This window comes from Sphaeroforma arctica (assembly GCF_001186125.1).
Source record: "Sphaeroforma arctica JP610 unplaced genomic scaffold supercont1.37, whole genome shotgun sequence".
In the NCBI taxonomy this organism is placed as follows: domain Eukaryota; class Ichthyosporea; order Ichthyophonida; genus Sphaeroforma; species Sphaeroforma arctica.
In genome coordinates, this window is record NW_014040521.1 from 68,260 (window position 1) to 81,787 (window position 13,528).

General features: G+C 41.4%; 3 protein-coding genes across 3 annotated transcripts in view; 1 reads left to right on the top strand and 2 right to left on the bottom strand.

Moving 5' to 3' along the window:
• The window catches only part of SARC_01024 (hypothetical protein), a 4,775-nt gene extending 3,734 nt beyond the window's left edge, over nt 1–1,041 (bottom strand). Inside the window, exon 1 of the mRNA XM_014305258.1 lies at nt 661–1,041. Within this exon, the coding sequence (XP_014160733.1) occupies nt 661–930 (270 nt within the window). The 5' untranslated portion in view covers nt 931–1,041. The remainder of the gene's footprint in view (nt 1–660) is intronic.
• A 407-nt stretch (nt 1,042–1,448) lies between these two features.
• Nucleotides 1,449–5,771, top strand: SARC_01025 (hypothetical protein; the record flags this gene model as incomplete). The annotated part of the gene is made up of 5 exons (XM_014305259.1): nt 1,449–2,091; nt 4,114–4,274; nt 4,474–4,696; nt 5,006–5,185; nt 5,395–5,771. 5 exons carry the CDS (start codon nt 1,449–1,451, stop codon nt 5,769–5,771), a joined length of 1,584 nt encoding a protein of 527 aa, XP_014160734.1.
• A 2,793-nt stretch (nt 5,772–8,564) lies between these two features.
• SARC_01026 (hypothetical protein) lies at nt 8,565–13,154 on the bottom strand (the record flags this gene model as incomplete). The annotated part of the gene is made up of 8 exons (XM_014305260.1): nt 8,565–10,100; nt 10,287–10,410; nt 10,782–10,819; nt 11,099–11,218; nt 11,608–11,683; nt 11,940–11,994; nt 12,444–12,585; nt 13,017–13,154. 8 exons carry the CDS (start codon nt 13,152–13,154, stop codon nt 8,565–8,567), a joined length of 2,229 nt encoding a protein of 742 aa, XP_014160735.1.
• Nucleotides 13,155–13,528: the final 374 nt, after the last annotated feature.

The window sequence follows — 13,528 nt, forward strand, 5'->3', positions numbered from 1 at the left end:
TATATACACATATATACACACATAAATTTATACATATATATATACATACATATAAATACATACACATATTTATTCATATACATACATACATATATGTATATTAATATATATTTATAAATATACGTAAATCAATAAAACATACGCAACATGTGCACACTCACACACTCGCACATATGTATATATATATATAAATATACATATACACACAAACACACACACACACACAAACAAACAAACATATATATATATATATATATATATTTATATAAATATTGACGCTGACAGGCAGGGGCGACTTTTTAAAACTATATATTTTCATCGCTGATATTCTGTACATATTAAAGCGCTAAATATTAGATTCAGACATAGATACACACACACACACACATATATATATATACATATACATATACGTACACACACACACGCACGCACACACACACACACACATATATATATATATATATATATATACATATATATATATATATACGTAAATACTAGTGCAAGTATAAAAATACATGTATAATAATGAGTAATGGCATATATTAGAAGGAAGAATAGACTCAGACAAATACATAGATCTGAATTATATGCAGGATAACCATTTGACGATATCGTACACCAAGTGTACACAAAGGGCATACGAAAGTACAATACCTTGTTATTCTTTAGGAACACAACTGTGGGCACTGCGGTGATATCGTACTCCTCTGAGATCTCGCTGAGTTCTTCGGCATCGATCTTAATCATTGTGACATGAGGGTATTTCTTAGCTGCAGTTTCCAGTACTTCGTTCATGTATACACTAGCCTTAGCCCAGGGCGCCCAGAAGTGTACACAAGTAAGACCGCCGGGATGCTCTTTCACGGTGGTGTTGAATGTAGCCTCATCCTCACATGAGATTACGGTACCTGGTGCAGACATCATAGTTGCAACTAAAGATTAATATTCTACGGTCTAGGTGTTCAGAAGTCTTTCAGTCTCGTATCATAAACAAGGAGCTGATAGTTCAATATATATATAAATATATACATATATCTATACGGACACGTATCCGTGCCGATATAAAAATAAATAGCATGTACCGCGCGTACACATTTTGCTGCAGGACCCTATGACGCGATACATTTCCAACACCTTTTCATGGTCGCTGTCACAAATTATATTTACGTTCTAATTTCATGCTAATTTGCCTGATGATCCTTATCGATCAGGATAATTTACGACAAATCTGTGTCTGTCACGTGTACGATAGTCGAACTAAATATGAATATCATATTTTGTGTTTCTGTACAGGCGCTTCTTTACGGATGGTAACTATGCCACAATCGCCCGGTTTAGCATTTACAATCATTATAGAAGTTCGACTCGGCTTGCATATATACACATACAAACACCTACACATATAGATATAGGTACCCACATATACACATACTCGTTGAATCATGGCGAAAGCAGGGCAGAGAAAAAAGAAGCGCACACACGTAGTCTCAGCTGAGAAGAATGTACCTAGATCATTTGTAATTCACACAGGCACAGTGTCGCAGCCCGTAGAACAATTAGAAAGAGATGTTCGGTCAGTGATGGAGCCATACACAGCAACCTCGCTTAAGGTCAGCAAAAAGAATGTGATCAAGGATTTTGTATCAATCGCTGGACCCATGGGAGTCACACACTTCATGGTATTCGGACAGACAGACAGTGGGGTAAATATGCGATTAGCTCGACTACCACGAGGACCTACAGCCACGTTCAGGGTATCGGAATATGCATTACATACAGACGTACAAGCACAGCAAAAGCGGCCAAAATCGATAAGTACGGAGAATAGGCACGCAGCGTTGCTGATCCTGAACAATTTCTCGAAGGAGAAATTTCATCACAAACTGCTGTCGACACTATTCCAAAATATGTTCCCGGCATTAGATATACAAAGACTAAACTTAAACGATGTACAGAGGTGCGTGTTAGTTAATTACGTAGAGGAGACGAATACTTATGAATATAGGCATTACAGAGTAAGTGTGCAAGCGACGGGGGTATCACGATCGGTGAAGAAGATTATACAGTCACGCATACCGAATTTAGGTAAGTACATGCAATATGCTGTGTCCTGGAAATTACATTTGTGCTTCTCTTGCGTCATCGAGCTTGAGTGCAACGCACTGTATGATGGCAATGTAAATACATACCTTCGCAATTACAAGCAATTGTGTATTATATATATATATATATATATACACACACACACATATATATATATATAAGTATAAGCATATGTATAAGTATAAGTATAGGTATATGTTGAAGTATATGTAGATGTAGATATATATATATATATGTAGCTGTAGACGTAGCTGTGTATGTCTATGTTTATGTTTATAAATATATATATATATATATACTACACATACACATGTATATATATATATGTATATAAATATATATTTACACACACATACACACACACACAACACACGTATATATATATATCTATATATATATGTGTGTATTAATGTACGGATCTGTGTATCTGTCCTGTTTATGTATCTATCTATGTACATACACACACACACACATTTATATATATTTGTATCAATGTACCTACGTATCTGAGTATCTGAGTTTTTATATGTATCTATCTAGGTACATGCATACATACATACATATATACACACACACACACACTCGAATATATATATATATATATGAGTGTTAGTATTTATATATCTATATATACGTATGAATATTATGGACATATACATATATATATATATATACAAATGTATATAGGTATATATATATATATATATATTTATATTTTGTTTGTTTTTATTATTTCTATTTATAATTTTATATTTTCAATAAGTGTACGTGTGCATGTACATATTCGTGTACACACACATATATATACTTGTTTATATATATAATATAATATATATTTATATATATATATATATATATACGTACATGTTTGCGTATGTTTTTATATGAAGTTTATATCCTGTCAGATTCATTTCTTGTTTATATATCTGCAGTGCATATCCTAAAATTGGGTGATGATAGACGTTTATGTCTATTCGCATATTTATCCCCTTGTGCTGATTTATCAAGACATGACTAAGTATCGAATGGTCAAATTTACAATTATATTCTACGGTTATATTTCATACGTGCCTATGTATATATAATCCATTATGATATACATATGTAGCATACTTGAGAAGAAATATCACGAGGGATTTTTTCTACACGCAAAAATGGGTTGTTAGCATCGTTTTTCTATGCACGGGTAATTTTTTTATTACGAAGTTTTAGTGGAATAAGTTTTTATTGCTTTAACTTTAAATCTGACTTTGGTTGCTCATATACTATACAAGACTGAACTCGTATGGACTTACTATTACCGTGAATGTCGTTTGATTCGATATCGGAGTTACAATAGATGTTTATACATGTATGGAAAAGCATCACGCGTGAGCGCACACACACCGTCTTATATAGTTATGGAATTATTAGTGCAATTGTAGTCAACATCAATTTTTTTATACCACAGACATACGACGACTATGTATGTTATAGCACCTATGCAATGAGTACGCTTGGAGGGCTGAATGCGTTGCGCGTCTTACAAATACACGCACATGCCTAATAGCATCCAACTTGAGAAAGTCCTTCGTATTTGGTTGACACTTAATTTCTGATTTTTCTCATTGGCGAATTTAGCGTCTTAACATCTCTCGTTTGCTTCTTTATGTATGTCGTGTGCTAATCAAGTATTATAGATAAACAGACAACATGCAACACATTCCACACGCTTCCAGCTTTGATTCCTGACTATAGATGATCAATATATGTGCATCTGTTATATTTCCAATTGACCCTTAGTGCACACCCTATTATCATACCACAACCGCAGTCGACAAGACATCAAAGCTTAGTATGGTCTTACATATATACTCTTGTCGACATCAACATATCGTATTTTGCATCAAATTTATGGTTCAAATTTGTTTGATACCTCTGCATCAAATGTGTTATTATATCATGCCACCTCAAGTTTCCGGCGCAATACTTGACATCTTTCCCACTGCCTACTGCTGACTCTAGGAAGATTGAGCGATATATCTGAATTTGTAACGTCGCAAGTGGGATATGGAGCGGCATCGGACAGCGAGTTTGAAGACGAAGAGGCGAATGTTACGCTCCCACAGAACATGTCTGGTGTGGGCAATGTGCGAAACCACCAGTCAGCTATCAAGCTTGTGGAGGTAGGTTGCTTTATATTGTCATTGCGCTTGGTATGTAAGGTACTAAACGGAACGAGTTTCGGCGATAGGAAAGCCCTAGCTGGCAAAGTGCCGCGTAACTGACCTGTTATCAATGTGGGCAAGGAACTTGTCTTTTGGGTGGTTTGCAATTGTTTGCGTCTCGGTTGCTCACACATTTCATTGTGGTTCTTGTCATCAGCTTGGCCCGAGAATGAATCTGCAATTGATCAAGATACAGCAAGGATTCTGTGAGGGTGAGGTGGTACACCACGAGTTTATGAGCAAGACCCCTGAGGAAGCGGCAGCCATGAAGGCGAAGGTCAAGAAACAGAAGGAGCTCAAAATCAAGCGGAAAAAGGAGCAGGAGGCAAATGTCAAGCGAAAGGCGGACGAGAAGGCAGCACGCAAGCAGAAGAAGAAGGGTACGTGTCAACACGGGATGTATATCACTTCAATATCGCGGCTTAAAGATGCACGCTTGTTGCTTGCACTCGCCCGTGTGATAGTGTTGGTAGGCTGTTAACGCTACCTCCAAAGGTACAACTTGCTCTACAGGAGTGCTCATCGCATTGATTCAGCCAGTGGAACATCAATCGAAGCCAACATCACTGTTCCCTGTATCTCCTTGCACCAGATCCCCATGAACGCGCCATACACCTCATCGTACTTCATAACACTTCACGTCTCATATATGTCTTTTTAATTCATCAACATTTTTTCGTTCTGCACAGCTGCTGTGGAGGCAGGCGAGGAGGAAGCGGAGGGATCGGATTACCTGCAATCAGACAGCGACGACTCAGAGGTCGACGAAACCGAGTCTGCCAAGCCAACCGAAGAGAGTGCCATGTACGACGACGAGAAGGACGATGCTGATTACTACAGGGAGGCTGTGGGAGAAGAGCCGGCTGCCGGTATGTAGATCAGTTTAGTCCGTGTCGTGCCTTTCTGTGTGTGTGGGGTGGGGGGGGGGTTAAACGTTAATGTGGTATTTGTCTTCATGGTTGCTTTCACTTAAGTATTCTTTGAAGCATTCTGTATTGATTTTGTCAACGAATCACCTCGAGTGGGCATATGCATGATTTTCTCTCATCAACGGCATTTTCTATGCAAACCACCACAGATCTATTCCGTCGTAGAAAGTCAGAGGCCGAGCTTGAGGCCGAGAAGAGCGCCAAGACTGCTGGCACGAGGGGTGGTCGTGGTGGCAAAGGTGGCGACAGAGGCACGAAACGACCGCATGGCGCTGATAACAACGATGAGGACGATGATAGCAATCAGGACGGGGGTGAAGACGACGAGGATAAGAAGAGCACAAAGCGCGTGGACTACGGCAAGTCCACTACGTATGTGCAGAATAAGCGTGGGGGTGGCCCTGGACAGCCCTCTCGTGGCGGTAGCAGTAGAGGCAGAGGTGGTGCGAGAGGTAGAGGCGCTGGGAGAGGCAGGGGACGGGGTGGAAGCCGAGGAGGGTTTGTACGCCATGCTAAGAAATTGTAATAGACGGATTATGGTTCGTTTTAGAGGGGATGTGTGGGAAAGGGTGTTGTCTATGCCCATGAGTGAACCGCAATTAAGGCAACCAAACATCGATAATAGAGTATCGGCAACAATTGAAAGCGCTTTATTGCTATAAAGATAGATAGGAACAATTCCGCTCAGATCTAAATTTCGGACGATTGCCATTTAATTTAACCTTCAACTTGCGCTCAGTGTGATACTCGAGCATATTCTCTCTTATTTTGTTGTTGGCATTCAAACAATAAGACTATTAGTAACAAATCATGATAAGAGGAATGTAAGTATCTCACAATTATGATTCTCAATCAGCCACCAAACCTCCGATCATATTCTCTCTTGTTTTGTTGTTGGCATTCAAACAATAAGACTACCAGTAACTAATCATGTTAAGAGGAATGGAAGTATCTCATAAGTATAGTTCTCAATCAGCCACCAAACCTCCACTATCGTAACCATATCACTTAACTTATTCTAATTTAAGAACTTCACCTCCTTATCACTGCTGCAAATTCGAAACTGAAAAAGAAATATCAGACCATCGTTGAACTGTAGTGAATCCTACGCAATTTGCTTTGCAGTGCTCTCGATTATTATTCGTTCAATACCTCTATTGCACACTCGATACTGTGGGTTTTAAATCAGGTGCGCTATCGTTGACTGATAAGATACTGTCTCACCCCCGATTCTCCACACTTCCACCGTATCCCGAGAGGATTGAACAGAATCAAATAATCGGAGACGATCGACGTACATAGTCGCTCCGTAGTCCGAGCACAAGCGCCTGTGTATTCACATTTTTGTCTCCGGAGTTTGGTAGAATGTAGCGAGTGTGCATAGTTGTGGTTTGTATCCTGACCAGCAGGTAATCTTTGTCTTGGCCGGAATGGTGTATAGTGAATTCTCACCTCACATGTCAATCTATCAATGACACTTACTATAGAAGCTAAATATGCATCTGCGGAGAATATACTTGCGGTGCATTCTCCGCGTGAGACTTTTTTGTTTGTTTGACATTTCTCTATAATTTTGTGACGGTACGCTTGGTTGTCCTTGGTAACCGGGCACAAGAACACAAAATAACCTTCGGGTCTGAGTAAAGTTACATACACAATGATAGAGCGCGCAGATGTTGTAGGAACTACCCATCCCCCATACACTGCTGCACTCATATTTATCCTCAATTGACTTTCCTGTCTCTGTATATTTCAGTAATATCATCCTGCAATCAACCGCTCGCATTCGCCATTGATCCTCTCCTTCCATATTAGTCAATCAACGATTACGCAGATTGTCTCGGGGATTTTATAGTCAGTCGTTCGGCGATCAATGCAAACCCTTCTTATTGACACTGGCGTCCGCGCGCAAGTGGATGGAGTGATGTGATACAAGACATGTGTCGGATTCCCGGCCACAAAGAGCTAACATGATATGCGTAAATACAAAGGTTACAGTGTGTGCGTAGATTGTGGACATGTTTCGCGATTTAACTGTTCACGCGCTCACTTTTGCAGAACAATGGACAACATACAACTGACAAGTAAAGGTAAAGATATCTGACTAGTGAAGATGAAGGTGATACTACCTGGTACAAACTACACAACAGGTATAAAATGTGCAGCAACAACACAATGTCAGTTTGTCTCCCCTTCAGAGTCCGCTTTAATTTGCATCAGGTAAACAATATACGAGACTGTGTGTGGGTGTGTGAAAGTGTTTGTGTGTGTGTGTGTCCGTTTTTGTGTATATATACATAAATATGTAAATATACAATAATGACATTCTCACTGCAACGCAGTCCTTACCGTCGACCCTCTGTGCCGTATACAATTTATAATTTATGTAAGTACTAGGTAGAGTGACGCCACGGATCGAAATTTGCAGAAATTACATATTCCATTATGCGTACACCACCAACGACTATCGTCTGAAGCCACAAGTGCCCGGAGACGCATTCGTAATTCGATCGTGGTATTGTTACATATTGCTGTACGCCGAGTGATGAACGTACATTGGCCAAAGACTACAAATCTTCTCCCCCCCCCCCCGAACCGATGAAACTCAGGGTTATCTGTGGCGAAACGGATGTCGCTTGATTTTGGTGCAAACCATCGCAATTCACTGGGAAGCCGGACGTAAATTTGCTCCACGCACATTTTTTTTTTGGCAGGAGTATTCATCGACAGTGTCCATGGAAGCCGTCTTCGGTACATAGTATATTCGGCGGCGTTCTTATTGGAAGGATCGCGTTCAATCGTTAAGCCGAATTCATCGGCCATCAGAAATGGTCATCTCATCATCTTAGTGCTTCTGGATTCTTATCTTACCCCCGGCATTAAATTCACTCAAAGCTCAATTAAGAGTCAAGTCGTTTCTGTTTTTTTAGCGGGCGTCATGAAGTTCTGCAATCGCTCACCAATACGATCTGTATCGAGATTGGTGGGGAGACCTACTAACTATTCACTATTCTATAGTACTTGACTGGCATTCTCCTGATACCTGGCCTTTCTACCTTGAGCTATACTGCCTCATTCAGTCATCACCTCTTCGTGAACATTCAACTGCAATTCGCCTTTCCGCACATTCGGTGCATCATCTTCTGCCACAGTCGGTTCGCAATACATTCGTGTTTAATCTGCCTTTTCCTTTGTGCTATTATTTTCTGACTCAACCTCAGACATTCACTGATGCATCGTCAATTACGGTGTCGTCTGCAGCAGTTGGCCCAGAGCTGTCCTTTTCAACGTGTCCATCTGTACTGTTACTAGCACCTTCCTAGAGGCTTTCCTCCGAATCTACAGCTGAGCTGTTCTTCTCCACTTGTTTATCCGCGCAGTCAAAATCAGCATCTGCATCCTTGGTACATTCCGCAGACTCTTCAACCTTGCTTTCAGTATGGACAGGCTCATCAATTGTGTCATCACTGGCATGTAGATGTTGAGTAGTTTCTTCAGCATCTTCGACTGAGCCGATATTCACAGCACACTCAACCTCAGTGGCTCCATCGACGCTCACGGCCTCTGTATTTTGAGCAATGCTGTCTTTTGCTGAATCTTCACAACCTAGACCACCAACAGTGTCCGTTGTTACGCCGGTTTTCTCTGTATTTCCGTTTTCTGTAATACTTGAAGCATCGGTGGGCTTTACATCACCAGCAGCTTCTTCAGATATCAAAGTATCAGCAGCATCCGTCTTTGCGGACTCGTCCTGAGCACCATCGGGGTTCACGTCGTCTTGAGCAGCATCAACTGGTATCAAAGCATTGACACTGACCTCTAATTGTGCCTCGGCTTGAAGAGCATCAAAATTCATCTCTTTTGTGTTATTATTGGGTATAGAAGTATTCTCACTCACCTCGACTTGTGCGGCATCCATAGCATCCTCGAGCCCGGCAGCCTCCCCAGTGTCTGTGACTTTGGTACTCGTTTCAATGCCACAAAGGCGAGACTGCTCATCAGCATCTGCGGAATCAGGTTTGCCTACACGACCTTCTTGTATGAGATCCTTCTTAGCATTCTTGTTCTTCATTTCATCTGTATTATTTTCTTGTTTACTGCTATCCACCTCGAATTCATCGGGGACTCCAGCTTTATCTAAGGTTTCCGTATGTACTGTGGCATTCTTTGTCACCTCAACCTCGGTGTCCTGCGCTACTTCCTTATACATCGAGTAGTCCCCTGCTACTTTACATGTGTCGGTATCAGCCGCGCCTATATGTACAGATTCCACTACATCTTTGTGTTCAGTGTCAGCTACAGCATCCCCGAGCACGATGTCACCCTCAGCGTCTTCAACTACACTATTCTCTACTGTATCTTTTAATGTCGAGTGGTCGTCTGCATCGACAGATTTCTTGGTTTCTGCTACATCCATGTCAGTTGCAACACCGTGTTCGTTTTCAGCCGCTTTGAGTTTGGTGGATTCTGCACCATCTTCAGGTAAACGGTCACCTCCAGGAGGATCAGAGAATGAATCATTTGATTCATCACTCGCCCCACTTGGGCCTTCAGAATTCTTCGTCACACCCGTATCGTTCTTAGTTTTGTGCCTTATATCGTCTCCGTCAATCTCCTCCACAATCTCATCCTTCGTGATCTGTGTGATTTCCTTGTCCTTTTGAGTCTGCTTGTACTGGTCCTGTTCTTTCTGCCGCTTTCTTTCCCTAGCTGCCAGCGCATTCTGTCTGTTCTCAGCCATTCGCTTGAGCAGTGTGGGAGATAAGAGGGCGGCGGTCTTCTTGGTGAGTGGTATGGCCGACGAACGGGCCGACTCTGCGGTGGTGGCTGTGGTTGATCCTCTCATGCTGTCGAACTAGTCAAGTGGCATAATTAAGGAGTTGACTTAATAGGAAGGTTACTTACTACTAGATGCTAGACATGCGAGAGCCTGTACATCTACTTCTTTAAACACGCAAGCAACGACCGTATCGAGCTGTTCAGAAACAGATTGGATTAAAGCATAGCAATACACATGAAAGAAATGCGATCCACGACTTACAACTGCATCCATATTTTCGTCATCGGATGCTTCTCGCCTCCTGCGTTCGTCTTCAGCCACAGCTTGTTCCAGCGCTGCTGCTTCTTCATCGTCTAATGTCTCGTACGAGCCCTCGTCCGGTCGCCTATAAGACAAATGTCAAATATGCACAGGCTTAGTGTTGCAGGAGTATGCTGCTCTAACACAGGGTCACTCTTTATTGTGGTCCTACGACTACTTGTTAGTACCTTAAAATTTCTTTCTTACGCTAATAGAATTAATATAAGAGGGTGAGACGATGAGTTTACTTCGATAATATTCCGCATGTACAATCAAGGAGTCAATGCTGCAAGCAATGTGAAGCCACATAAGATGACACAGATGACGATAACGGTCAAAGCATGTACAAGCGTACACAAATAATGCTAGTAACGGGTCTATGAAGTACATCACGCATGACATAGAGCACAGCACAACAAACGGATACCGCCAATTCGTTGAGGGCCTACGACTTACTTTGACATGGCCTCCTCTTTCATGACGGAGATAAAGTGCTGCTCGGAGAAAAAATCAAAAGGAGAACGAAAAGGCGATTGTAAGTACCGCCGCCATCGAGCATTGAGTTCCGACTTCCGTCTTCATTAAAGCAGCCCAGCATATCGAGAATGTCGACACACGGTGGAAATGCGCCTTGCGCGATATGTGCTCTTTACTCAAAATAAAGGCTGTCCTAACCAAAATGGCAACGCCTCACATAAATTGGCCATATTGAACGACCTGATCCGAATAAACTCTTGTGAACGCACATGAAACGTTTATCCTCCCATACATACCCTGATGACTCCAGTTCCTTTCCGGCTGATTTGCGCAGTGAAGTCGTCGAAGTGCAGTCCAGGCATTAAGCGGTGGGCCCACATTTCATAGGCCAGAATAAGTCGCCGCAGGTCGTAGCTCTGAAGGGCGAACACGCATGAGACAAAGGCATACATACGTACGTGTCTACACTGTGTGTTCTGAATTGTATATACCACCCATGCCCAATCACATATGGTTGTTCGTATGAAATTGTGCTATAGATATATTTACTGCGGATTTATGGCTACGTAAGCATAGCATAGTGAATACAGTGAGCAAGATGAACGTAAATATGTACTATTCAGGTATAAGTTTTGAAGTTGTACATACGTCAGAAAAGATACCCAAAAATTGAACTACCGATCTCATGCCGTACCTGAACAGGAACCGCGATAATAAGAGATATACAAGAGTGTATACCATAACAAAATTCAGCAAGTCGAACGACATACACACTCAGCAAATAGGGAATGTACATCGTTCTTACCTCATATCCTTTTCCCTTGAACTTGACAGATTTGAGCACGCTATGTAGAAGTGGCAAACCGTTCTCTCCGAGAATCCTGTGAAATCAATATTTTTGTTTTTATAAAGACATACAAAAGCATTCACGATCTCGACCAATTTTGAAGGGCCGATCCTGTCGAACGAACGACAGTAAGGCTATTTAACGCTCATTTTCGGATTTGCACAAGGAAGGCTCATGATTAGCAACACTTTGGACCAAATCGAACATTGTATCTCCTTTCCGTGCGGGGGACGTTGCTTGCAATTATTGCATAGAAAGATAGCAGAACCATACGACTAAACCAAACATACAGATCTTCGGTCATCTTGACACGCTTCGCCGCTGGTTTCTTCTTCTTCACAGCAGCTGGATGAAAACAAGGGAAAAAGGAAATTTTATGAATTAGATTAGCACTACCGTGAACTTTTAGCGGTAATAAGGTGGTCGGATTCTACACATGCCGACATTCACCACCTTCATCTGCGCCGCCAAATGACCTTTTTTAAAGGGCAGTTCGCTAAGAGAGCTTGCACTGACCGCTGTGGCCAGGAACTCCTAAATTAGCATACCTCGACGAGAGAAATTGATGCGATATATGTATGTATAATCAAGCTTTCGGATGCGATGAGAAAGTCGACATATCACCAGACGGCGACAGAATCGCCGTCTGGAGGATATACCATGCAAAATAATACTAATAATGCTTCACCAGACCTGATCATGAGGACCTAATTACGTCTCTGGGCTTTTGCGAGCACGTAACTTATTTTACGTAAATTTCGATCAGACCACATGCATCGAAGTCTGTACAATACCTTCCGCATTTGCATCGCCATCGCCCTCAGTCTGCGCAGCGTCCATGGCATCAAGTTCCTCATCTGCCACGAAGTCGAACTCGTCTAAATCCATGTCTAGAGCATCGGCATCACGCTTCTGGCTGGTTCCATTGGCATTAGTCTGGATTTGTATTATGCCACATCAATCATTAGTGAAGCTACATACACTGCTATCCAAGTGTTGTATGGTGTCTACCGCATATGATCCTATCACACAACAGAAATGAAACAAGCCATCAGCAGCCGTGTATACCGATTGCCGTTTTACAAATCTTTACATCGACGCCACAGACAGCAGCAAATGGACTAGCATTTGGCAAGCACGTCCCCGACACAGTGAGAGACAAGTATTTCTGCACTCGTATATCATACATTCATTCAGCGGAATAACAGGGAAGAGAACGTCTTTTAGGAACATGTTTGGGATTGAACACAGAAAACGAATCGTAGACAAAAAAATAGAATTGAAATATAAAAAGACTCCATGAAAAAAATGGAATAGTAATAAGGATCAAATTCATGACAAACAACAGAATAGCAACTGGTACATACAGAGCTTGACGGCCCAGCATCATTGCCACCCAAATCTTCACCAAGCAATTCTGTAGGAAATTCAGCATCATCGTCACTGTCGAAGAAAGCGGCAGAGTGAATATCCGTCACGTGTGATTGTCCATCGGAACCCAGCATCTGAAATAGCACGGGAGTAATCGATGTTCTCGTCATTAGGCTATGATATGTATCTCATCCTACGACAAGCACTAGTGGATTGCATATATTTTGCATACCGACAGCATTCTTCACAATAGTCTTATAATTTCGTCCGTTCGAGGCAGCTAATATGGTCTGAATGGTGTGACGACGAGTACAGTACTGTACAAACAGGCTTAAATCCCAGTTTTTCAAGAAATGTGATTTGAGCTGACTGGTTCTAATACACGCTCGTAGTATACTTTTTAAGCCGTAAATATATATATATATATATATATATATATAATATACTATATACTATATACATATATATATATATATATATATATATATATATATATATATATATATAT